General features: G+C 41.0%; 1 protein-coding gene across 9 annotated transcripts in view; it reads left to right on the top strand.

Moving 5' to 3' along the window:
• Positions 1-27,479, top strand: part of DNAH9 (dynein axonemal heavy chain 9) — a 346,949-nt gene that overhangs the window by 166,181 nt on the left and 153,289 nt on the right. For all 9 annotated transcript variants that reach the window (XM_039476345.2, XM_074388185.1, XM_010339862.3 and 6 more), the window contains 5 exons: positions 6,943-7,108; positions 9,313-9,415; positions 10,282-10,521; positions 20,299-20,460; positions 24,314-24,510. In XM_039476345.2, coding sequence (XP_039332279.2) covers positions 6,943-7,108; positions 9,313-9,415; positions 10,282-10,521; positions 20,299-20,460; positions 24,314-24,510 — 868 coding nt within the window. The remainder of the gene's footprint in view (positions 1-6,942; positions 7,109-9,312; positions 9,416-10,281; positions 10,522-20,298; positions 20,461-24,313; positions 24,511-27,479) is intronic.

Below are 27,479 nucleotides of genomic sequence, written 5' to 3' on the forward strand. Positions count from 1 at the left end.
CTAGCTTGGCTGACAGAGTGAGTCCCCTGACACAAAATAAAATAAAATAAAAATAAGTACAGCTAATACACTACCCCTGTCACCCATTTCACCTCCTGCCCTTTATTAGCTAGAGTTCTAAAGTCAATGTGTATCATTCCAGGTTTACACTTTTGAAACAAATATGTAGTCATAAAATATATAGTGTTATATATTTAAACTTTAAATCAATCATTATCTACCTTTCTTTGGCAACTTACTTGTATTAGTCTGTTCTCACACTGCTATAAGGACATACCCGACACCAGGTAATTTATAAAGGAAAGAAGTTTAACGGACTCACAGTTCCGCATGACTGGGGAAGCCTCACAATCATGGTGGAAGGCAAAGGAGGAGCAAAGGCACATCCCACATGGCGACAGGCAAGAGAGCATGTGCAGGGGAACTACCCTTTATAAAACCATCAGGTCTTGTGAGACTTATTCACTACCATGGGAACAGCACAGGAAAACCCACCCCCACGATTCAGTTACCTCCCAGCAGGTCCCTCCCATGACATGTAAGAATTACGGAAGCTGCAATTCAAGAGGAGATTAGGGCAGGGACACAGCCAAACCATATCATTACTTTTTAAATTATCGTCTTAATACATGCAGATCTATTTCATTCGTTTTCACTGCTGCATAGAATTCCATTGTGTGAATAAATCACAGTTCATTTATCCTTTTTCCTACTGAAAGGCAGCATAATACTTTTTATGTTTTTTTCCTTTTCTAAAAAAGGCTACATTGAGTTATAATTGAGGTACAATAAACTGTACATATTTAAGGTGTACAATATAATACATTTTGAAATATTTATAAATCATGAAACCATCATCATAATTGAAATAATGAACTTATCTGTCACCTTCAAATGTTCCTCACATTCCTTTGTAATCCTTTCCTCCCAAGCCTCCCCGCCTGCTCCGTTTCAGACAACCACTGATCTGCTTTATATCGCTATAATTAGTTTGCATTTTCTGGAAATTTGTATAATGGGGTCACAAAATATGCACTCTCTTTTTGCCTGACTTCTTTCACTCAGCATGATTTTGATATTTATCCACATTGTTGAGCGAATTAATGGTTCATTCTTTTCATTCTTGAATAGTAAGATAAAGTATGCAAAACACTCAAAATGATTCTCAGCATACAGTAAGTACTTTGTAAATGGAAGCTGTTATTATAATAATATTAACACCATACTTCTCAAATTTAAGAATCTATTTTGAACAATAATTTCCAAGCCCCAACTGCCAAAAACAAAAAATAACAAAAGCAAACCTTTTTTTTTGCTTGAAAAGTAAGTTTAACATAAACGATGCTAAAACACAAATAATGTTTTTGGAAGAAATATTCCAGCTTTCAAATAGTAACTCCACCCTGCAGGTTAATTCCAAGGATCTCAGGGGGACATTTTGCAGCTCACATACCCTGCAAGCCCATCAGATGCTGTTTTTCTCAAAATCAGACGTTCTTTTATAGAGGAGGCAGCTGGTTGATAATACCTTCATCTCTCCTCTCTTTCACTACATCCAGTTCTGGAGTCTCCACTGTACTTCTCTAAACAGGGATTCAGAACTCCTTGATACCAATGGAGGCTATGATTCAGGCTCACAGTGTGGAAAGCACACAGTTAACATTTACAGTGGGTCAACTCTTGTGCAAAGGGCTTTCCTCACCTTAGTTTGTTTAATCCTCCCCAGCCTATGAGACTATTTCAGTATTGCTTGGACTGCAAGTCGCAGAAAATCTGACATTAGTGGCATAAATAGAGATTCTGTCTTTCACATGACAGGAATTCTGAAGGCAAGCAGTTGCTAATACCAGGTTAATGACAGTGATATCAATGCTAAAATATTTGCTGTTCTCTTGGCTGTTCCTTCAAAGTGGCAGAATAGCTGCTGCACCAGCCATCACGTCTGCATTTAAAAAAAAAAAAAAAAAGTGGTGGAGGAGATAGTGCCCATGTCATGACGTGATAGCTCTCCAGGAACTTCATAAACTTATGCCTATGTCTTAATGTTCAAAACTATTCCACATGACCACCCCAGCTGAAGACTGCCTAAAGAGAAGGAGGCTGGAAATGGTGTGTAACACAGATCTGATGATAGTCCCCATTTTTACAAGTTAAACAAATGAAGCTTAAAGGTGTTAAAGACTTATCTCAAAGTCACCTTATCAGTTAACAGCAAAGCTGTCTTATTTCATGAAGCTATGAAGACCTTTGACTTTGATAAGACTTTAAGTCATACATCTTAATTTTCACAATAGAATGCCAACTTTCCTTCCATTCATCTGATATCTAGAGCGTATGGATATCTTTTTTGGTGACAGTCAATATAATGGGCCCTATGGTCAGTCATTGAAAAACTCAGCATTTAATTGACTACTATGTAATGCATGCATAAACCACAGGTTCATAACATTGACATCTCAAGCTGAGAGGGACAGAGATCTGTGTTTATTCTCCATTCCAGCAGTTTCTCTGAACTCCACAAACCTAACTGTACTGCTTTCATTCCCTGCATTAAATTACAATATAATGGTCCACACTTGGGTTTTGTTGTGGGTTACTATAATAAAATATAATTTTAAGTTATTTTATGCCTTCTACAAAATTTCAGTTCAAGACTGTTCTGTAGTCTGATACTTGTTTTATAAGTATCTGTGATATATGCCTCCTGAAATTTGGTGCCTGCAAAATTTTTTAGAGGAAAGAAGAGATGGCTCTGTACCAGCAATCTGAGATGAGATGACATGGTTATTGTAATTAAACACAGATTTAGTTCTGAGCTTTCAGGCAAGCAGTTCATAAAGGAAAATGTCTGATAAATTTTTATATGTTTACAGTAGCTATGTCATCCTACATTACTGATACAATTAAGTTTCTTCTCATTCTGTATTGTTTAGCAATCCCTATTTAGTCTTTATGGTCTGTTTTATGTCTCTAAAGACTTTAAGTCTCTTCTTATTCTTTTTGAAAATATAAATAATTTTTTAAACAAAAAATTTATAAAGACCCACAGATGTGATAGTTTAGAAACAGGATCGTTTAGAAAGTAGGAGCAAAGACCTTGGTTATGGCATCAATGGGCTTATAGTTTTAGTGTACACAGAGAAGACCAAAGATCAAGCTCATCATAATTCTGAATTATCTTGCCATCCAGCTGTGATTTGCATTATTAGCTCAACAAATATTTGAGTGCTTAATTACACTAATTATATAGGAGCTTAGGTGTCTGAAACTTTGTTTACAATGAATCTCTGTAACCTGTTTATTATAAACCTCAAGGTTGGACAGGACCTTAAAAGATCTAATCAATTGTTCAATCTCAAAGGAGCACTGTGCTTACAATTATTACAGATGGACAGCTCTCTTCCACCTAATACCTTTCAGTTAATGACACAAATCAAAGTTAAATCAAAGATTTATCTAGTGAGCAAAACACTCTACTTGGAATTGCGGAAAGTTCAAATATAGTGCAGCAATGAAAGCACGTATTTCAGGCAATAGAAAAATAATTCCATTAATTTTGGTACATCCAAATTATGGAACACAGGAGAGCAACTAAAATCACATTTTAGGAGGATGTTTATTACCATATAAAGAGGTTTACAATATATTAAATTTATAAATACAAGCAGTATATTTAGTATAATTTTGATTGTGTAGAAAAAAAAACTAAGCAAAAAAAAAAAACCCTCAGAATAAAACATACCAAAATACTGAGAGTACTTACAATTAGTTGATAGAATTATGAGTGATTTTCACTTTTATTATTATAATTTTCTATGCTTTTTAATCGAAAATGAATATGTATTACTTTTATAATCATGCAAAGTATGTTATTTCTGAAAGAATAAATGCAAAGCCCTTACAAGATCACTGAAAAGTCTTAACACATGAAAATTAAATAATAAGAAAGGAAAAGAGTTCAAACAGATACACAAATCATATCAATGCATATGTGATCTCTGTCAAAAATATGGTGCTGGCAGTTGAGTTGACTAAACTGAGTATTTTCAAGGGCAGAAGCCATGTTATTATAATGTTTAAGAAGTAAATATTGCAGTAATGGTTATGTGAGGTTCCATAGCCAGGCAGACCTGGGTTAAAATCCTGGCTTTGACACTTAGTAGTTGTTTGACCTTGGATAAAATCGCTAAATTTCTCTAAGCCTCAGTTTTATCATGTGTTCAAAGACTTTTAAGAGGTAATGATAAGACGTGATAGGGCTCTGTGAGGGTCAGTGCTATAATGCATGTCAAGCACTCAGTCACTAGTAATGCTTCATGATAAATTAATGAATCCTCCAAGGTTCAGGGACTGGAGGAATCACTGGAACTAGAATTGTCAGGGAGGGTGGGAATGGAGGCTTACAAGGGCTCTTTTGCTGGGTACATGGAGAAGCTTTGGAATTAGTCTTTCTAAGGAGAGAATATCTAAAAACCTGGATTCTCATTCCAGCGAGGTATTTAATCTGCCTTAGCTTCTATGTCCTTAATTGCAAATGGGGAATGAATGTATTTTATTATTTTTACAACCCAATGATATAGGTAAAGACTTTTTTTTAACCTATCTATAGTTTCTTTACTTTCATTGGGTTTGTAATAATAATAAAATACATTCATTCCTTCCTTAATTTAATAAATGATTTTTGAACACCGTACTATATGCTAGATAATGCCCTAGGTCCAGGGGTTACGACAGTGAGAAAAACAGTAAAATCCCTGTCCTCATGGGGTTTAGCCTCTAGTGTTGAGGGGATGGATGGGGTAATACATGAGGTAAGTAAGTAAAGATATAGGATATTAAGTGGTAACAAGCACTGGAAGGAGATGTAGAGCTGGGGCAGAAGATAGCAGGTGGGGCTTTGAACTTTAGGGAGCATACCAGGGAAGACCTTACTGGAAAAAAGAGCACCTGGGTAAATAAACACCTGTTGGCATTTGGAAGAAGAGGATTGGAGGCAGGGGAAACAGCCAGAGAAAAGGCCTTGAGGCAGTGAGTGACTAATGAATCAGAAACAGTGTGGCTGGAGCAGAGTGTGGGGAGGAGAACAGGAAAGCAAAACAAAGATGCAAGTTTAGTGGAAGTCAACAAACTGGCTTTCGCCCCAAATGATATGGGATGCCACTTGGAGGGCTTGAAACAGGACGGACATATCCAGTTCATGTTTCACAAAGGTATCCCTGTCTGCTGTTTTGAGAATATAGTGTAGAGAGGCTAGGACAAATGCTGGAAGATCATTTAGGAAGATGCGTAGTTACCAGGTGAGAGCAGATGGACAAGGAGGGTAGCAGTGGAGATGGCGTGTGACATGGAGCAGAGCGTGGCCAAGAAGAGATAAAAAATGTGCCTGTCTTTCCTGGCAGACACTTCCTTTCTCTGGAGAACTTAATACCATCCGCCTGAGATAATCCCATGCGCTTCATGACCACTTCTTACGAACTGACATGGTTTTCTCCTCAATGATCCTTTAAAAGCATAAAGAGCTTAATCAACCCAAATTACAGGGTCTGCTTAATTCCAGGGGTTGATTTGAGTATCATTGCCTTTCGAGGAGGAGAAACAAATCTTTCTAAGGAGAGAATTTCCTATTAGAACTGTTCTCAAAAGCATGTCCTTGTCAACCCATTAATTATATTTCATTTTGACAGATCTCACATATAGTTGTTATATCTTTGTGGGGGAAGAAGGTGTTGTGTGATTAATTGGTTGATAGTGTATGTTAATTGGATGCTAATTAAATTTAAATTTCATTCATATTTGAAACACTTAATTTAACTCAGGACCAGAAAATTAGAATATTCAAGCTTCTTGAAAGAACTTCTTTCTATCTGTCACCTTCATATGTCTATTGACACTTTCTCCTTGTTTACAAACTTGTTTTTCAAGAGAAGGAATCAGATGGTTCTTAGAGCTTCCAGCTGTAACAGGAAGTGTTGGTTCTTGCAATTCATAAATATTTCATTGCTTTACTGGAAAAAAACACATGTATCTCCACCCTATTAAGTTTGTTCTAAGCAAGTCCTGTCATGCTGGAAAACTGCTGTTAGATTCCTTCCATTGGCTTAATAATTGAAGAAAGCACTCCAGAAGAGAGAATCTGTCTCTGGAAAGGCACCAAGGTGCTCAGACAGAGAGCCAGGAAACCTAAGAGCACCATTCATGACACTGGAAACACCTGGGAAATTCTCTGAGGCTGTTTTTTCTACAACCTGCTATGGACAACCCCATGAGATGAATTCTCTGTGAACACTGTTGGCAAAACACCTATTGCTGCCTCTCTTACAGCCTGGGAGAGGAAAGGGCATCTACCCAACCCTGGAAGGAGAGCAGCAGACTTTATACATTTTTGCCACCTTCGGTAGAGAGGACAGTTCTAACCAGGATTCTGCTATTTGTAAGCTTTCTTGGAGTGAAGTACCTGACCTTGGAACTGTAAAGATATTTTCCATTTTTAGTTTATAAACAAAGAAAACTGGAGACCACAAGTATGACAGAAGCAGCATGGTCTTTGAGCTTTAACCGCTGTGATTTGTATCCTGCCTTTGTAAAGTTTCTGAATTCTTTTAGGCCTCAGTTTTCTCATCTGTAAAACGGGATGATAGTAATCTCATAGCTTTGTTACAAGGATTAAATGAGATCATTAAATTTGTAAAAACTTAGCACCATGCACATACACGGTGAGGTGTTCAGTCCCTATTACTGCCTAGAAATTTCAGTTTCACTTTCTGGTCCTGCAGAATGCCTGTTTAGGAGCAGTGGTGGCTGCTACTATTGTTGTCTTTTTTGTTCCTGTCTTTTACACACACACAGGCAACACCATGGCTTGTCTTTGATATCTTTGCTGTCTTAGTACTGGCATCTGAAGGGTGACCTTCCTTTTCTCACTGACTGGCTCTCTCTCCCCAGCTGTCCTGGAGAAGCCTCTAGAAAAGAAGGGTGGCAGAAACTATGGCCCTCCAGGCAACAAGAAGCTCATCTATTTCATTGATGACATGAACATGCCTGAGGTGGATGCCTACGGGACGGTGCAGCCCCACACCATCATCCGGCAGCATCTGGACTATGGCCACTGGTAAGAGCACCTACGGGGGGGGACTGGCACAAGTGGGCAGAACCTAAGGCAGGGCTGAAGGCCAGTCTCTATTTGGCCTGAATGGCAAACCTCAGTGTAGCTCAGGTCCCAGATGAGAATCTTTGTGGGAAACTACATTTCTGTACAATTCTCTATTTCCCAGACTGGTTCCATCAAATAGGGGCATTTATATTCACATGAAAAGTTTAGTCAGAGAAAACACTGAGCTCTCATCTAAGGTAAAAAGCCTACTTTTTGCTTCAAGTCTCATCTCTGAAGTTGCCTTCTTCAAGTGCCCGAAGTGGAATTAACCAGTCCCCCTACACAATGGCCCCACAGCACTGGGCTTGCACTTCAATGGTAACACCTCACATCCGGTACCATGCACAGGTATCTGCAGACCTTCCAGCCTCAGTCCCTCAGGGCAACTCAGAGGGCTAGATAGAATCTCTTTTCAACAGCATAATTTTTAATGACAAAAGGTCTGAACATACTAGGGGAAAAAAAGCAAGTCACTGATTTGAGAGAACTTTGACTCACCTTTCTACCTCACACTGAATCTGCTGCTGAAAAAGAGTGAGAAGAGATAATTCATAGAGAAGAATGATAGTTATGATGGCAACTTGAGTTGCCTTTCCTTTCTTCCCAAAATCTTTATTGGATGCCTGGCATATGCATCCGTCCACACTCTCCACACTGACATTTGAGCAGCTTAATTTCACGGGCAGTAATTACAGTCAAGCTAACTGGTTTTACTTTACAGTCGTGGTCACAAACCTTAAATGGGAAGTAGAAAGCTCCTGGAAGTTCTACCACATGGCCTTAGTATGTCCACTCTCAGAAATGTCTGTTTCATTCCATCTTCCCTCCCTTTCATCTTCCCACCACACCTCAGCTGATGGCCTTGCCTTCTGAAAGAACACAGACACAGCCTCCATTTCTTGCTTCCACATCTATACATCTTACTGTGTCCCCATGCATCCCTCCTCCACCCCCCTGTTACATCTTACCTAAGGCCAAATCATCCACCAGCCTCTTCATTCCACTGTCTTCCACTCCTGAAGTGCTCACTTTATGGATCAGGCCCCATCTCCTCATTAGCTGCTTCACATCATTTAAACTTGCATAAACAGGCCAGGTGCGGAGGCTCGTGCCTATAATTCCAGCATTTTGGGAGGCCAAGGTGGCCAATCACTTGAGATCAGGCGTTAAAGACCAGCCTGGCCAATATGGTAAAATTCCATCTAAAAATACAAAAATTAGCCAGGTATGGTGGCGCATGCCTGTAGTCCCAGCTACTTGGGAGGCTGAGGCAGGAGAATGGCTTGAACTCAGAAGGTAGAGGTTGCAGTGAGCAGAGATTGTGCCATTCCACTCCAGCCTGGGTAACAGAGCAAGAATCCGTCTCAAAACAATAAATAAATAAATATAAATAAACTTGCATAAATTTCCTCTATTAAAGGGTTAAAAAATTACTTTCTAAATTTCCTCTCTTAGAGGGTTAAAAAATTACTTTCTAATTACTCTTCCGTCCCTACTCCCTTATCTCCCACTCACTCCTCAACTCACTATTATTTGATTTCTGTTCCCTCCACTTTACTGAACTGTTCTTGCTAATCATTATTGCAAAATCCAAGACATTCTTTGCAAGCTTGCCCAGCCACCTCATTTTGTTGTCGTTGCTCTGTTTTCTTTTGTTTTAGGTTTCTAGCAGCCTGAAGCCATGGTTTTCAGTTTCTGTCTATAGTGATACGCAGAAAAGAGGGATGAGAAAGGGGCATTACTGGTCCAACCAAAAATAGAAACTAAGAATCCATGACTGCGTTATCTCCCTTAGACTCCCCTGCTAGTGTCACTACCTTTCTTATTCTCTCTGCAGCCCTTGATGTGGTTGACCGCTCTCTTCTTTTGGAAATACTGGCTTCATTTGCCTTTTCGTATGGCACATACTCCTGATTTTTCTCCTACCATTTTGTCTGTCTTTTGGACTCTTCCTCCTATGCTATTTCCTTAAATACTGAGGTCCCTTGAGAATTTGTCCTAGGCTCTTATCTCTTCTCAGTCTCTGCCCAGTGGATTTAGACATTTTTTTTTTTTATCACCCAAACGCATACCAGTAGGGCACATCCTACCTCAGCCCAGACAAAGTACTCACCTGCATCGGTTCTCAGACACCTTTCACCTATAGTTTCTGACTGTTCCAGGTATGATCGGAGCAAGCTGTCCCTAAAGGAGATCACAAATGTACAGTATGTGTCCTGTATGAACCCCACAGCAGGCAGCTTCACCATCAACCCACGGCTTCAGGTACAGGAGGAGCCATGGGACCCGGGTCCTAATCCTACCTTACTAAGGCTGATGCCCCTTGATTATTATAAGTAATAATTGGCATTTTTCCCAATGTAGCCTCTCAAAATGGTAAATCAGATAGAATGCCAAATTGCATCTCTAGGGGAAAAGAGAAACTCCTAGACCCAGAGTCTCAAGAGCTAGAAGGAGTCATAGTGTTCATCTGATTTGATCCTTCATTCTTCAGATGAGGGAACTTCAGAGAGATAAATGACTTTCCCAAGGCCATATAGTTTCACAGTTTCAAATTCAGATTTGGACTCAGAGAATCTTGAGTCCCAAGGTTAGTTCTCTTCCTACTGCCCCAAGCTACCATCTTTGACTGAAGATGCTTTGCCTGTTATTCTCGCAGTCATTTTAGGTTAAACCTAAATTTGGGCATAGCATGAGAGATAGACCAAAGTATCGATTCAAAGGCCATAAAAGAATTCTTCGGCTGGGCGCGGTGGCTCACGCCTGTAATCCCAGCACTTTGGGAGGCCGAGGCAGGCAGATCACGAGGTCAAGAGATTGAGACCATCCTGGCCAACATGGTGAAACCCTGTCTCTACTAAAAATACAAAAATTAACTGGGTGTGGTGGCACACTCCTGTAGTCCCAGTTACTTGGGAGGCTGAGGCAGGAGAATCACTTGAACCAGGGAGGCAGAGGTTGTGGTGAGCTGAGATCACGCCATTGCACTCCAGCCTGGGCAACAAGAGCAAAACTCCATTTCAAAAAAAAAAGAAAGAAAGAAAGAATTTTTTGTTATCTCCAAATTCAGAAGAGGTATTTTCTACGCCAGGGTGAAGGATGTTGATCTCATGCCTTTGTTTCCTGTGCAGCGTCACTTCAGCGTGTTTGTCCTCTCCTTCCCGGGGGCAGATGCCCTGTCCTCTATCTACAGCATCATCCTCACTCGGCATCTAAAGCTCAGAAACTTCCCAGCATCCCTGCAGAAATCCATCCCCCCACTGATCAATCTGGCCCTCACCTTCCACCAGAAAATTGCTACCACATTCCTACCGACAGCAATCAAATTCCACTACATCTTCAACCTCAGAGATTTTGCCAACATTTTCCAGGTGAGTTCTTCAGCTCCAAGACACCCTAGTGACTTCGTGATTATCCAGAAACTTCGATTCTTAATAAAAATAAGTAGTTAATGCCCAGCTCTTAGGCACAGGCAAAGCCACTGTTCATATGCAATCATGAACATAAGCAGGTACACACAGTGTCATGAGCTCCATCAGGAAGGCCCTCAACAAAATAGAGTTTCTTTTGCCAATTAAATTATTTCTCAGTAAGCAGCATGCATCTCTGAGTTGCTTCCTGGGGGCTGCAGAAGGCTCAACATCATAGTGAGTCCAGTATGCCTGAGAAGAAAAATGACTCAAAAGAAAGAAAGAGAGAACTATTTTGGATCTCCCATTGGTACACCTACTGATCTTGGGATGAAAACGAATGTTCCCCAAACCATGCAAGATAGCTCTGCTTCCTCAAAAGCCACATCATCATACTCCTAAGATGCCATAGGCCAACCCCTGAGAGGGCCTCAGTCCTAAAATTCCCAGTTTCGTTTCTAGGCCAAAGCTGTTTCAGATCCTTCCAACTACTCATCCAAATGGTGATGGCATATCTCTGCCCACTGCTTCTAATTGCTTGACCCATCACTATCAAAGTCTCTAGAGGGCCATCTAGCAAACCCAGCCCCTTTCTTCCTTCTGATCAGATATGGCATCCTAACGTAGCCAAGTCCGTAACTCTCCCATTCTGGACAAGAATCTGCAGAAGCTCATTTACAGAGAGACCTTCCCCCAAGATAGCATTGGGTTACTATTGAGGGAAGCATGCCTTTTACACCAAGCAGAGGCCATACCCATAGAGAAATGTCAACGTGAAGAGATCAGGGAGTGACATCACCATCCAATGAGAGCCATGTAATTGGAATTAATTTCCCAGACCAATTGTGCAGGTAGAACTTTGACCCAAACCAGCAAAGATCCAGACGCTGACGACATAGGGCCAGCTTGTTCCAGCCAGAACTCCTGATTGTAAGGAGCAGAAACCTACTAAACCCTGGTTCAGAGACTCAAGAGCTGTGTACCAGGAACACTTCATCTGCAGGTGGAATCACTGAGCCCCTCAGAAGGATAAGTCTCTGAGGACACATCTAGGCTAGTTCAGGATACCACTCCTGGATCAGATGTAGCTCCCAAACATTAACTCATTTTAAAAAGTAAAAACAGAGACCCATATAAATCATATATATTTTCCCAGGAGCACAAGGAAGCCAGTAAAGGAACTGGAATCTAGGTCTTTAGGGCCCTGGCCTGGATGACTTTCTACCACACCATTCTATACTCATCTGAATTTCCAATGGGGAAACTAAGCATGTGATGGTGAAGGCAGCAAGAGGGACTTGACTCTGAGTCTGTAAAGCCTGCCTCTCTGCAGCCCTCAGGACTGGACAGCAGCAAAGTTTGTGCTTACCCACAACCAGCACCCATTTATTGAGCATTCATTGAGAAAGACTTTTTCACCACGTAATCTCTCTCTTAAATATTACTGCTCAGTTAAAGGTCTTAAGAGACAAAAGACTGAGGTCCCCACAGGAGAGGGAATTCTGCCTCCAGACTGTCTGCAAACTGGAGCTGCTACATAACTCTATCCTTGGTCTCCAGCCTGCAGACCTATCCTGCAGGTTTCGGGCTTACCAGCCTCCATAAATATGTGAGCCAATTCCTTAAAATACATATATATTTATGTGTATATATATATCTATATTATAGTAATAAATGTATGCGTATATTATGTAGACATATATACTTTGTATGTATACGTATTTTATTCCTTAAAATACACACACACACACACACACACACACACACACACACACACATATACATTCATATGTAAAAAAAAATTACTGCAGCACTATGAAGTGAGAGTGTTACTAGGTGGATTTTTCAAATAAAAAAAGGAGTTTAAGTTGTTTGATCAAATCTACACTGCTCATAAGTGACAGAACTGAAGGGAGAAGTATCAGTTATGCTCCATTTACCAGAAGCAACCTAACCTTAGCTTCTGCCTGGAACAATGTTCGTATTAGGTTTTATGTTTAAATCTTTAATCCATCTGGAGTTAATTTTAGTGTAAGGTGACAGGAAGCGGTCCAGCTTCTGCTCTCTGTACATTGCTAGCCAGTTTTCCCAACACCATTTATTAAACATGGAGTCCTTTCCCTATTGCTTGTTTTTGTCAGGTTTATCAAAGATCTGATGGTTGTAGATGTGCAGTGTTGCTTCTGAGGCCTCTGTTCTGTTCCATTGGTCTATGTCTCTGTTTTGGTACCAGTACTATGCTGTTTTGATTATTGTAGCCTTGTAGTATAGTTTGAAGTCTGGCAGTGTGATGCCTCTAGCTTTGTTCTTTTTGCTTAGGATTGTCTTGGCTATGTGGGCTCTCTTGTGATTCCATATGAAGTTTAAAGTGATTTTTTCCAGTTCTGTGAAGAAGGTCATTGATAGCTTGATGGAGATAGCATTGAATGTATAAATTACTTTGGGCAGTATGGCCGTTTTCACGATATTGATCCTTCCTAACCATGAGCAAGGAATGTTTTTCCATCTGTTTGTGTCCTCTCTTATTTCGTTGAGCAGTGGTTTGTAATTCTCCTTGAAGAGGTCCTTTACATCCTTGGTTAATTGTATTCCTAGGTATTTTATTTTCTTTGGAGCAGTTGTGAATGGGAGTTCACTCTTGATTTGGCTCTCTGATTGTCTGTTATTGGTATACAGGAAAGCTTGTGATTTCTGCAGATTGATTTTGTATCCTGAGACTTTGCTGAAGTTGCTTATCAGTTTGAGAAGATTTAGGACTAAGATGATGGGGTCTTCTAAATATGCAATCATGTCATCTGCAAATAGAGACAATTTGACTTCCTCCTTTCCTAATTGAATACCCTTTATTTCTTTTTCTTGCCTGATTGCTCTGGCTAGAACTTCCAATACTATATTGAATAGGAGTGGTGAGAGAGGGCATCCTTGACTAGTACCTGATTTCAAAGGGAGTTACTCCAGCTTTTGCCCATTCAGTATGTTATTGGCTGTAGCTTTTATCATTTTATGATAAATTCCATTGATACCTAGTTTATTGAGAGTTTTTAGCGTGAAGTGCTGTTGAATTTTGTTGAAGGCCTTCTCTGCATCTATTGAGATAATTATGTGGTTTTTGTCTTTGGTTCCGTTTATGTGATGGATTACGTTTATGGACTTGTGTATGTTAAACCAGCCTTGCATCCCAGGGATGAAGCCTACTTGATCGTGATAAATAAGCTTTTGATGTGCTGTTGCATTCAGTTAGCCAGTATTTTATTGAAGATTTTTGCATCGATGTTCATCATGGATATTGGCCTGAAGTTTTCTTTTTTAGTTGTGTCTCTGCCTGGTTTTGGTATCAGGATGATGTTGGTCTCATAAAATGAGTTAAGGAGGATTCCCTCTTTTTGTGTTGTTTGGAATAGTTTCAGAAGGAATGGAACCAGCTCCTCTTTGTACGTCTGGTGGAATTTGGCTGTGAACTCATCTGGGCCTGGACTTTTTTTCGTTGTTAGGCTATTGATTCCTGCCTCAACTTTAGCTCTTGTTATTGGTCTATTCAGGGTTTCAACTTCCTCCTGGTTTAGTCTTGGTAGAGTACAAGTGTCCAAGAATTTATCCATTTCTTCCTGGTTTACTGGTGTATGTGCATAGAGCTGTTTGTAGTAACCTCTGATGGTAGTTTGTATTTCTGTGGGATCAGTGATGATATCCCCTTTATCTTGTTTTATTGCATCTATTTGATTCTTCTCTCTTTTCTTTTTTATTAGTCTGAAAGTTTGCTAGCAGTCTATTTTGTTGATCTTTTCAAAAAACCAGCTCCTGGATTTCTTGATTTTTTTGAAGGATTTTTGTGTCTCAATCTCCTTCAGTTCTGCTCTGATCTTAGTTGTTTCTTGTTTTCAGCTAGCTTTTGAGTTGTTTTTTTATCTTACTCCTCTATCTCTTTCCATTTTGATGAGTGGGTGTCAATTTTAGATCTTTCCTTTTTTCTCATGTGGGCATCTATTGCTCTAAATTTCCCTCTTGAAACTGCTTTAAAGGTGTCCCAGAGATTCTGGTAAGTTGCCTCTTCATTCTGATTGGTTTCAGAAAACATCTTTATTTCTGCCTTCATTTCATTGTTTATCCAGTAGACACTCAGAAGCAAGTTGTTCAGTTTCCAAGTGGTTGTGCAGGTTTGAGTGTGTTTCTTAATTGTGAGTTCTAATCTGATGAACTGTGGTCTGATAGACTGTTTGTTATAATTTCCATTCTTTTGCATTTGCTGAGGAATGATTTGCTGCCAACGATGTGGTCAGTTTTAGAGTAAGTGTGATGTGGTGCTGAGAAAAATGTATATTTTGTGGATTTGGGGTGGAGCATTCTATATATGTCTATTAGGTCCGCTTGGTCCAGCTCTGCATTCAAGTCCTGGATGTCCTTGTTAATTCTCTCTCATTGATCCATCTAATATTGACAGTGGAGTGTTGAAGTCTCCCACTATTATTGCATAGGAGTCTAAATCTCGTTTTAGGTCATTAAGAACTTGCTTTAGGTATCTGGGTGTTTCTGTGTTGGGTGCATATATATTTAAGATAGTTAGCTCTTCTTGTTGGATTGATCCTTTTACCATTACATAATGCCCTTCTTTGTCTCTTTTGATCTTTGTTGGTTTGAAGTCCGTTTTATCAGAGACTAGGATTTCAATCTCCTGCTTTTTTTTGTTCTCCATTTGCTTGGTAAATTTTCTTCCATCCCTTTATTTTGAGTCTGTGTGTGTCTTTGTATGTGAGATGGGTTTCCTGAATACAGCACACCAATGGGTTCTGACTTTTTATCCAGTTTGCCAGTCTGTGTCTTTTGATTGGGGCGTTTAGGCCATTTACATTCAATGTTAGCATTGTTATGTGTGAATTTGATCCTGCCATTTTGTTACTGGCTGGTTTTCTTGTCCGTTAGTTGACTCATTGCATTTTTGGTCTTTGCTATTTTGTGTGCTTTTGCAGTGGCTGGTACTTATTCCTTTCCATGCTTAGTGTTTCTTTCAGGAGCTCTTATATATAGGGCAGGTCTCGTGATGATGAAATCTCTCAGTAATTGCCTGTCCATAAAGATTTTATTTCTCCTTCAGTTATGAAGCTTAGTGTGGCTGGATATGAGATTCTGGATTGAAAGTTCTTTTCTTTAAGGATGTTGAATATTGGCCCCACTCTCTTCTGGCTTGTAGGGTTTCTGCCAAGAGATCCACCGTGAGCCTGACTGGCTTCCCTCTGTGGGTGACCTGACCTTTCTCTTTGGCTGCTCTTAACATTTTTTCCTTTGTTTCAACCTGGTGAATCTGATGATTATGTGCCTTGGGGTTGCTCTTCTTGAGGAATATCTTTGTGGAGTTCTCTGTATTTCTTGGATTTGAATGTTGGACTGCCTTGCTAGGTTCAGAAAGTTCTCCTGGATGATATCCTGGAGCATGTTTTCCAGCTTGGATTCATTCTCCCCATCATATTCAGGTACACTTACCAAGCGTAGATAGGTCTTTTCACATAATCCCATATTTCCTGGAGGCTTTGTTCATTTCTTTTCACTCTTTTTTCTCATCTTGCCTTCTCTTTTTATTTCATTGAGTTGATCTTCAATCTCTGATATCCTTTCTTCTGCTTGATTGAATCAGCTATTAAAATTTGTGTTTGCTTTACATAGTTCTCATGCTGGGTTTTTCTACTCCATCAAGTGGTTTATGTTCTTCTCTAAGCTGGTTATTCTAGTTAGCACTTCATCTAATCTTTTTTCAAGGTTTTTTGTTTCTTTGCATTGAGTTAGAATGTGTTCTGTTAGCTCAGAAAAGTTTGTTATTATCCACCTTCTGAAGCCTATTTCTGTCAATTCATTGTGCTCTTTCTCGGGCTGTGGTCCCTGTGTTGTTGAGGAGTTATGATCCCTTGAAGGAGAAGAGGTGTTCTGGTTTTTGATGATTTCCTCTTTTTTGCACTGGTTTTTTTCCCATCTTCATGGATTGACTTGGCTGTGGTGTCAGGGAGCTGCTTGATGAGGTTGCCTGTCTGCCTGTTGAGGTGCTGTTGGGTTTCTAGGGACTCCTTCAGGTTACTAGGTAAGCTTCTTGTGTCTTTTTTGTTTACACTGGGAGGTTAGGCCCACCTCTTCCGCTGACCTGGGGGCACTGCTGGGTGGTCAAGAACACTGTCCGTTGCTACCTGTGTGTTTTGTTATATGAAGCTTAGTCTCACCCCTTTAATGGAGGGTTATGTCTTTCCTCCACAGGGCTGGATCATTCAGGGGTCAGCTCAGACTGTGGCACTGGCTGCATAACCCACTAGAGTTAGTGCTTCAGCCCTTTGGGATTTGTGGGGGAGAGGAGGGACCCACTCAGCCGCTCCGCCCGTTTCCCCTCTTTTAACTCACTCACTCCAGTCATGGGGAGAGGCCCACCCTACTGCTCCATCTGTCTTCCTGCTTTCAGCTCCCTCTCCCTCCAGGCTTGGAGAAGGGGCGATAGCTTAGTCCGCAGGATCTCTAACTGGCTTATGGGCTTAGGCGTTTGCTTAGATCTGTGTGCCAATCTGGGACACTGTCCTGGATTATTATTCAACTCTACTCATGTAATTCCCAGGGCTTGACTGGCAAAGATCCCCTGTTCTGTGTATTGCTGAGGCTTTGGGGGAAGTGTTGTATCTGGACCAGAGCGCCAGAGAGGGAGCCTCCGACTCACTGATCAGATGCACTTTCTGGGTGAAGCAGCACCCCTCTCTGCCTCAGTCTGCCCTGCCTAGGCTTTGCTCACCATCAGACCAGACCCATTCAAATGCACCTGGTACCTTGGTTGAAGCTGGGAGATCTCTCGATTTCTGTGTCTCTCTCACTGGGTGTTGTACACCAGAGTTGTCTCTATTCAACCATCTTGACTCCCTCCTATGCTATTTGTTTAATATATCCTATCTATTCTATCTTCTTTCTTCTCACTTCTTATATTCTATCAAACTAATTTCATGTTTTTATTATTTTTCTCCCTCTTTTAGCATAGTATATATCCTTTTGCTATTCATCTAATGATGACCAAAGGCATCATTTTATTTTTTTGTCTTTTATAAATTAGCATATTTATTAATTGCCATACAATGCAAGGATCTTGGAACAATTTACCTCCCTTTGACTTTTGTGCTATCATTTATTTTAATTCTCTGCATTTTGAAAACCCACTAATATCTGTATTTTAGTAAGTCAGCATTCCTTTAGAGTTACACATACATTACCTTTTCCATTGCTCTTTAAACCTGTACATTTCTGTTCTTTCATCTGGAATCATTTTTATTCTGGTTGAAGAACTCCTTTTAGTATTTACTTTATAGTATTTACTTTAGTTCATAGCTGTTGGAGAACTCTCTCTCAATTTAAATTGGACCAAAAATATATTTCATATTTTAAAAAATTTTTAGGGGTGGCTTGGATTTCTAGATTGGTAGCTGTTTTCTTTTCTTTGTTGTTTCTGTTGAGAAATTACCTTTAGTCTTATCATTTACTAAGTACTAATAATAGAATTATAAGAATGAGCCACAACCTAAATAAAGTCTGTCAACTTCCCTACCTTTGAGACACTTACTGTCACCTGAAAGTAGCAAACCTGTGCAAAGAAAAAATAATAATTTGACGATGGGTAAAGTGGCTCATGCCTGTAATCCAGCACTTTTGGAAAGCCAAGGTGGTGGATCACTTGAGGCCAGGAGTTCAAGACCAGCCTAGCCAACATGGTGAAACCTCATCTCTACTAAAAATACAATTAGCTGGGTGTGGTGGTGCATGCCTGTAATCCCAGCTGTTCAGGAGGCTGAGACACGAGAACTGCTTGAACCTGGGGGTGTGGAGGCTGCCATAAGCCAAGATTGCACCACTGCATTCCAGTCTGGGTGATAAAAAGTGACTCTGTCTCAAAAATAATATTAAAAACAATTTGAGACACTAAAACTTCTTCTATAATAGAGATGTATACATAAAGGCTATGTGAGGCACATGGGAGGGAATGCCACTGGACAGGAGGAAGTGTCTTGGGCAACTTCAACAAGAGGTTTCTAATGAACTGGATCTTCAAATATGAGCATGCCAAGCAAACTAAAAGGCATGAAGGCACAGAAAAGTGTGCAGATTCAGAACATAACTGGAATTTTATAAAACTGGAATCTAGGTTTTATGGGAAGTAGTGATAAGAGTGATCATGAGGAAGCAGACTGTAGTAACATTGTCATCAGACCTGTATTCTATGCTAATGGATGTGCACATCATTCTGCAAATTTAAGTAAAGATGCATTAAATGATCCCTTTCTCTCTAAGACACGAAATCAAGCCATGAAAACAAGCACAGACCTAGATGAGATTGAACTTAGAGAAGCTGTGGATGTTACTGAGGGGCTCTAACATCAGTGACCTCCACTTTTCAGTAAAATAAAACATGGTTAGGACTTGGGCTAATAGTAACAGAAAAAGATGACAGAGAAATTTGAAAGGAATGGTAAATATCTGAAACCATCCCTTTGGCACATAGGAAGGGGAACTGACAAGAGATAAATAAATAGATTGCTGACCCGCCAAGATTAGCTGTATCCATTCTAGCCCTGAGTTATAGTTCTGATTTTACATCGTCAATTGTTACCTGAATCCATTTTCAAAATGGCACTTGTAGAATTGACATATAGCAGAGAAATCACTTTTTCTTTCTTTGTGGGTAATTCAAAAAGTAGTGGTTAGAATTCCGGGCATTATAGTCTGGAAGACCTGGTTTCAAAAATGTGTGATTTTGAAGGGAAGGCAACTTACTCTATGACATGGGGCATGTTTTCTTTCTGAGTCCCAATTTCACATTATACAAAATGAATTTAGTAATAATTATTTCATGGGATCATTGTGAGTATTAAATGAGCTTCATCTGGCAAAGCATCTACAATGCTGGCTTTGATAGCATCTAGTCCACATAACTGATTTCAATAAATTATAGCTGTTATAGTTGTTTTTTTTTTTTTTTTTTTTTTTTTGAGACGGAGTTTCACTCTTGTTACCCAGGCTAGAGTGCAATGGCGCGATCTCGGCTCACCGCAACCTCCGCCTCCTGGGTTCAAGCAATTCTCCTGCCTCAGCCTCCTGAGTAGCTGGGATTACAGGCACGTGCCACCATGCCCAGCTAATTTTTTGTATCTTTAGTAGAGACAGGGTTTCACCATGTTGACCAGGATGGTCTCGATCTCTTGACCTCGTGATCCACCTGCCTCAGCCTCCCAAAGTGCTGGGATTATAGGCTTGAGCCACCGCGCCCGGCCTATAGTTGTTATTTTTATGATGAACACAAAAGAATAATTCCAATGCATCGAGTATGTACAATGAGCAATACTAGTTTCCTTAGGCATATTAATTTGGATTATTTAGACAACTTTAGGAAGTCAGTATTTTTATTCCACTTTGAAAAGTGAGCAAACTCAGGCTCAGAGATGTCACATGCCTTGCCCAAAGTCACACAGTTGCTTAGTGGTTACCCAAAGTCACAAGTCACACAGTGGTTGTGACAGCATCTGAGGAAAGGTCTGTCTAACTGCAACCCTTGGGTCTTTCTTTACAAACTCCCTTTCAGCTTTTCAAATGTTCCCTCCACTAGAACGATCTCCTCTTTAGCAAGACAAGCCCTAGGCATCATCTCAGGTTAGACAAAATGCTCCAGAAAGTTTTCCTAGGTATTGTACCTCTGGATGGTTACTAATGTTATTTTTTTATCTGTTCTCTTTGAAGGGCATTCTCTTCTCCTCTGTGGAATGTGTGAAATCCACACAGGATCTCGTGAGGCTCTATCTACATGAATCAAATCGAGTTTATCGGGATAAGATGGTAGAAGAAAAGGACTTGGATCTTTTTGATAAAATCCAGACCGAAGTGCTCAAGAAAATTTTTGATGTGAGTATTGCCCTATGGATTTTTTTGTATTAAAAAAAAAAAGATAATGATGCAGATAATCACACAAATGATGCAATCTAGCTCTTTAATGAAGAAAGGGCAGAATCCAGGTGAGGAAGGAAATTCTGCCATGATTTTGCCCAGTAAAAAATGCTGAGGCAAGAATAGATGCAGATTAATCCTAAAATCCCAGTGTTGAAAGGTCCATAGAGATCATCAAATCCAAGTCCCCACATTATACTTTGTCCCCTAGCAGCATTTCTCAGATTGGTTACCCCAATGATACTCCGGCATCCTTGAAAATGCATGATCCCATTGTTCTCAAGGTCACCATTTTGGGGCTGTTAATAACTGGAAATTTGGAGCAATTTTGAAACTTGGAACATTTAGAATAATTTTAGAGACTGAAAATTTGGTGTAATAATCTAGAAGCTATTTCTCTGTCTACTACCTACGTCTACATGCCAAACTCTCAAATATTTTGATACCATTTATCTCACTCTTCCTGAGTCCTTTCTTCTCTAGACCAAACAGCCTGAATCCTTTTAACGACTTCTGACATGGGTTGTGTTAAGTGCTAGCTCAGACCTAAAGAACTCTGATGTCCTCCTGATTGCTCTCACACCAGTTCTCCCTCTGAAATCCTGGTGCCCGACTTTTTGTTGCATAGTCTGGCCAGCATCTGACCAAAAGTAAGATCATCATTCCCCCTTTTCTTTTTTTTTTTTTTTTTAATCAGATTTTATATTTATTTATTTATTTATTGCATTTTAGGTTTGGGGGTACATGTGAAGAACATGCAAGATTGTTGCATAGGTACACACATGGCAGTGTGGTTTGCTGCCTTCCGTCCCCTCACCTGTCATTCCCCCTTTTCTTAAAGATTATAGTTTTGTTCCTGTGTTTCCCAAAATGTGTCCTGCTAAACAGTTTTACTACAAGATACTTCTTGAAAAAGAGTGTCTGTCATGAAATGAGTTGAGAATATGCTTCACTGTATGTGACTGTCTTGGAAATTCACAGTGGATTTAAGACATTCAAGTCCTGAAATCTTGAATTACTCTAATTCACATATCATTTCCCAAATGTATTGGATCCTAAAACTCTTTCCTTTTATAACCTAATTATAAACCTATTAATAATTTACATAATGAATGGCCCATGGATTATGACTTGGGAGGCACTGACATATTAGCACAGCCTAAGATCATATTATATTTCTTAGTTAACACTGAGCCTTCTATACCCAAAGCCCCATCTTCTCCACACATACTGCTTGTCTGTCCCCTCTGGAAATTAGAAATATTCAAATTTTGTATTTAGGTGTGCTATGCTGTCCTTATACTCACACCTTGTTTGGTTTTGCTCCATATTTTTTTTCCTGATGAGATCCTGACTCTATCTCTGAAGATATTTACAGTCCATCCCAACCTATGTGACAGCCTTTTGAATGTTTAGACAGCATTTTAAGTCACTTATTTTAGTCTGCTTTTTACTAAGCCAACCATCCTAAATTCTCCCATTTCTCTCAGCATTGTTATTGGGACCTGATGTTTGAGACCCTCATATCAGATGCCCTTCTCTGAGCATTGTAAAGTTAGCCAATTCAAGTAGTCATTGTTGGAACTGCAGATTCATCTTCATTGTCTTATACTTTGGTCTGAGCAAGCACTTCAGAGTAATAACACTTGGACTTTCAAACAGAGTTCAACGTGTGGGTCTGTACACTAAGGGCACTGCCTTTTGATCACAGACCCAGATATTGCCATTATCCTTCCCCAACAACGTTTGAAATGCCAGCCAACGTTTGAAATGCCAGCCAACGTTTGAAATGTGACCCTTGGTCACACCAAATCTTGGTATTGGTATCAAGTAAAAGTTGCCAGATTTCCACCAACGAAGTGATACAATCCTGTTTCCACTATTCAAAGCTTCAGCTTCTCTGATTCACGGCCCTGTGTGATTTGGCATCACTATTAAGGAATGTCTGATTCGCTGACTTGGTTGATTTCCTCTCTGCCTTCTACACAGCATGGCTGTGATCATAAAATCGAAGACTTGTTTTGTTCATCAAAGAGTCTTTGTAAACCAGGCTTTTCAAAACTGCACTTTGATTCCTCGTCCGCTAGATGGTTGGTGTCAATTGACTGCTATGAGAACTGATTCCCAGGATGTTACCCCATTCTCAAACTGGTTGAATGCCTTCCCACATTGAGTCCTCAGTCTTCATGTGTTTTCTTAATAGCAAGCATAGCCCTCCTGCACTGAGTTTACATCTTATCCAAACGTCTGAGCATTTATTGTTACTGTCTGGCAAAGTCAGAATAGTTTTGCAGTTTTCTATAATTTTTGAGACCACCTTCAAAATGTAATAACTTTTTGATTTTCAACTCTTTCTAGTCCTTTCTTCTTACACCCAGGCAGCAGCCCTGGTTTCTTTATAGACGTTACTGTCATCTCACTCTCCCTATGTTAGGTTTGGTGACTTTTGCCCTGTAGGCTTAGAAGGCTAACCCTGCAGTGACTTCTGCTCTGGGGCATGTCCCTGCTAGTAAATAAACACACTGGTTACCTCTTTCCCAGGTAGGTCTTCCAGTCTGAACTTTAGGAGGGAAAAATGACAGGCAGGGACCACTGCTCAGGCTGACATAACTTCCTACTTTTGTCTTAGAAAACCTATTATTTCTCGGATTTTTCCCCTCCTACCTCCAGTCTCAGGTAGTTGGGTTTTGACAGGCCAGGAGTTCCTTTTTGTCTTCTCTAACATGAAAGTTAAAAATTCGTTTTCTCGGCTGGGTGCAGTAGCTCACACCTGTAATCCCAGCACATTGGGAGACCAAGCTGGGCAGATCACAAAGTCAGGAGTTCAAGACCAGCCCAGCCAATATGGTAAAACCCCATCTCTACTAAAAATACAAAAATTAGCCAGGAGTGGTGGTGGATGTCTATAGTCCCAGCTACTCAGGAGGCTGAGGCAGGGGAGTCGGTTCAACTTGGGAGGTAGAGGTTGCACTGAGCCGAGATAGAGCCACTGCACTCCAGCCTGGGTAATAGAACAAGACTCAAGTCTCAAAAAAGAAAAAAAAAAAGAAAAGAAAAAAGAAAGAAAGAAAAATGGTTTTCTCTTCAGTGCTTAGAGGATAAACTGGTGAAGAGACATAGACTCCTTATCTTTCAAATTAATTGAGTTATACTAGGTATTTATTCAACGTGGTAACATTTGTTCCATGGGTGAGAGCTGACACACAGCCCTGAAGTTTTATAAGTAGGGAGTTCTACCATAAATGCTTTAAGATTACCATAAATAAACCAGTCACCTGAGGGTGGCTAATAGTGCATTCTTCAGAAACCAAACCCTCTGGACTGAACCTATGAAGTCAGGGCTGGCAACATACTTGTGTAATGTCTCAGGAAAAGACATTGTATGGCTTTGCTGTGGATTGAGGACCTAGATCTGTTGAAATGTACATGTAGAAAGTGAGGTGATTGGGCCATGATCCCCTTCATTCAATACTGGTGAAAGAGCCCCCATTTAGAGAAATCCACCCTTCCATTCCCATCCACTCTTCTCACAGAAGCACTTTCTTACTGTACTTGTGAGGAGACCCCATCCCACCTCCCACTTCCCATCCTCAGGCTGTAAGGAATAACAAACATCACCTGAGACTTCATGGAGCTGGTGGATGGATATGAAACATCCACTTGCAAGGGCTTCTCAAGAGGGGGATGTGTCAGAAATAGCACTGATGTTTAATTTCCAGGGAATGTGCAGAGCAAATCAGGTGTCTCTGCTCTGTGGAACCAGCACTAGGAGTCAATGAGGAGGGCCTTTATTCCTGTGTCTCATCACCAGGATATTGAAGACCCAGTGGAGCAGACCCGAAGCCCAAACCTGTATTGCCACTTTGCAAATGGTATTGGTGAGCCCAAGTACATGCCTGTACCGTCCTGGGAACTTTTGACCCAGACTCTGGTCGAGGCCTTGGAGAACCACAATGAAGTCAACACAGTGATGGACCTAGTTCTCTTTGAGGATGCCATGCGCCATGTGTAAGTGTGCTTCTCCTCTTCCTCTTCGCCGGTTCTTTCCTATTCCCAATGACAGGGGTCTCTTTTGGCTGTTTGAAGTCACTTCCATACAGCCAGGAAAGGAGCTCAGGTCAAGATGGCTGCTAGCATAGCAGCTGCAGCTCCTGCCACTAGCCCTAAGGGGCAGCACAGTGTCAAGCTCAGGGAGGAATGGGTTCATTTCCAGGTCCGCCATTTGCTATCCAAGGACACGATCACAGTGACACCAAGGAAACACTTGAGGTCATAAAACAGGACCCAGAACAGCTCACGACCTCCATTACCACCCCACTCAGTCCAAGGGCCATTTGAAAAAAATGAGATACAGAGTTTTTGTTCAAGCACATACATATTTCAAACATTAAGTATCCTTTTAGTGTTTTTGCTATCGAGTGAATCACTGAAAGTGATGACCAGGCCTGCAATACAGTCTAGCCTCACACCAACACCATCTCTACCCTGCTTCTTACATTTCCTAGTCTGACCCATTACCAGCCCTCACTGCCCTCCAGTATCCTTCCACCTTCCCACCAGGCAGTCACTGTCTCAGCAGCCACATCTGCTTCATTTCAGCTTCTCTGAACCTTCCCTTCACTGCTGAATTCTTACTGATACCTGACTGACCCCTGAGTTGAGGAAAGCTGTTTTTCCTTCCCCATTCTATGTGCCCCAGGGCCTAGAGAGGAGTAAGTAACCTCCTTACCCCCAGCCCCCACCCCAGTGGCACATTTAAGTCCTTTCTTCTCTTATCCTTCACAAACCCCAGTTCTTTTGAGCACAAGTCATCTGCCTTTCTGACTCACTTTCTCCTTGTCACTTGGATGGAGAGCAAGCCAATTACTCTCCATCATCGGCCAGTGGCCTTAGTGCCTGGCACCCTTCCTCCTCACCTATGTCTCGACTCACTCTTGTTATCTAGCTAACAATTATTTCTGTTCCTTGGACTGCTTGGCTCCCATGGTCTTTTCTTCTAGCCCACCTCAGCCCTCACTCTCATGTTCCTATCCTAGGAACCCACCTCCAGAATCCCAACTTCAGACATCTCTCTCTCTGACCCGTACATGCCACCCTCCAACTCATCTGCTCTAGTCTTTCATTCAAATTCATCAAGACTTCATTCACTGGACCAGCAGTTCCCCAGACTCCTTTATCTCTCCTCCTACCATGTCTTTCCTTTCCTTTTTTTTTTTTTTTTGAGACAGAGTCTTGTTCTGTTGCCCAGGTTGCAGTGCTGTGGCACGATCTTGGCCCACGGCATCCTCAGCCACCCAGGTTCAAGTGATTCCCCTGCCTCAGCCTCCTGAGCAGCTGGGACTACAGGCGCGTGCCACCACACCCAGCTAATTTTTTGTATTTTAGTAGAGACGGGGTTTCACCATGCTGGCCAGGATGGTCTCATCTCCTGACCTCGTGATGCGCCCACCTCGGCTTCCCAAAGTGCTGGGATTACAGGTGTGAGCCACCGTGGCTGGCCGGCCAACTTTCTCTTTTTATTTATTTATTTGCTTATTTAGAGTTGGAGTCTCACTTTGTCACCCAGACTGGAGTGCAGTGGGAGTAGGACAGGGCAGAGGAGGAAGGAGGTTGTGTGTGCCCTCCCAGGAACCCACAGGTCCAGGGAACCAAGATGAGAACCTATTTTTATGATAACTCCGTCCTGTTGTTTGTTCTCACAGCCAAAGCTCTCATCATCTCTTTAGTTACAGTCTGCTACACCCTTCTCCAGCTTTGCTGCTCTCTCTTTCTGCAGCTTGGATGCCAAACTCAGTAACGGAGCACTGTGTAGTGGTTATGGACACAGGTTCTGAAGATAAAACCAAACCAAAGTTCAAATCCTCGTTCTGCCACAAATTGATTGGGTTGCTTTGGGAAGAATACTTAACTTCCCCAAGCCTAAATTTCTTACCTGGGAAATTAGGATAGTAAGAATGCCTGCACCGTGGGGTTGGTGCTATCTATGCAAAGCGCTTTGCAGTCAGTAAATATTAAAGTCTTTTTCTTTGTGCTATTGCCTTATTTCCTTAGTAGTACCACTTTTCTACTGACTTTCTTCACCACTTCAGCAGATTTGTGTTCTGCTTTTTCTCCAAGCTTTAAACCAGATCTTTCCCCATGCTTTTGGCATAATCTCCATTCATCTTTTTCTGACTCTCTATTTTTTCACTCCCACATATATTTTCTTCTCTTAGAATCACTTAGCAATCATTAACGACGACGCCAAACCCTCAAATGTACTTCTTTTGTGCCCTGAGAATCTTATCCATTCTCTGGCAGTGGAGGGGGTATGCGTGTGTGTGTACACGTGCATGTGTGTCTAGTCCAATAAATCAGCTTCCTCCAGCTGTGCTGTGATGCATTTTCCGCTATTGTTTTTAATCTCCCAGAAATTCAGTAATGGACTTAACTTAGACTGCGTTGGTTTTCTGGCTCAGGAGCCCTTTAGAATATTGATCTTCTTTTTAAATTTTGTAATTTAAATGCAGAGTTCTTTGCCCTCATCAGAGGTTGGTAATGAATCCCCAGCTGGACTCCAGTGCTGACAGTTGCAGACTTAACCACACTTCTCTGGAAACTTCATCACTAATGATACATTTTCCATTGAGATATTGAACGACATGGGCCATGCTAAGCTGAGTTCAGGCCTTCAGAATAGGGCTGGGGTTTGGGTGACCCAGAGAACCCAGCTGGACTCCGACTCCTCCTCTTTGCCTGCCTCTCTCCTTCCTCCACGAAGCCTTTCCTGCCCCGCCTTTTCTGAATCAGGAGAGGACCTGGGTGCCTTAGCACCATGGCTTCTCCCTTCATCAGGCACCATCTCATGCAGACACAAAGCAGATAACCCCTTGCACCCAGCATAGTGAATCATTGTGTAGATCACCCCACTTGTGGGGCTAGGAGAAGGCATGGGTTGCTCTGTTTAAATTTAACAAAGATGTATTAGATACCTTTAA

This window comes from Saimiri boliviensis, chromosome 17 (genome assembly GCF_048565385.1).
Source record: "Saimiri boliviensis isolate mSaiBol1 chromosome 17, mSaiBol1.pri, whole genome shotgun sequence".
Lineage (NCBI taxonomy): Eukaryota > Metazoa > Chordata > Mammalia > Primates > Cebidae > Saimiri > Saimiri boliviensis.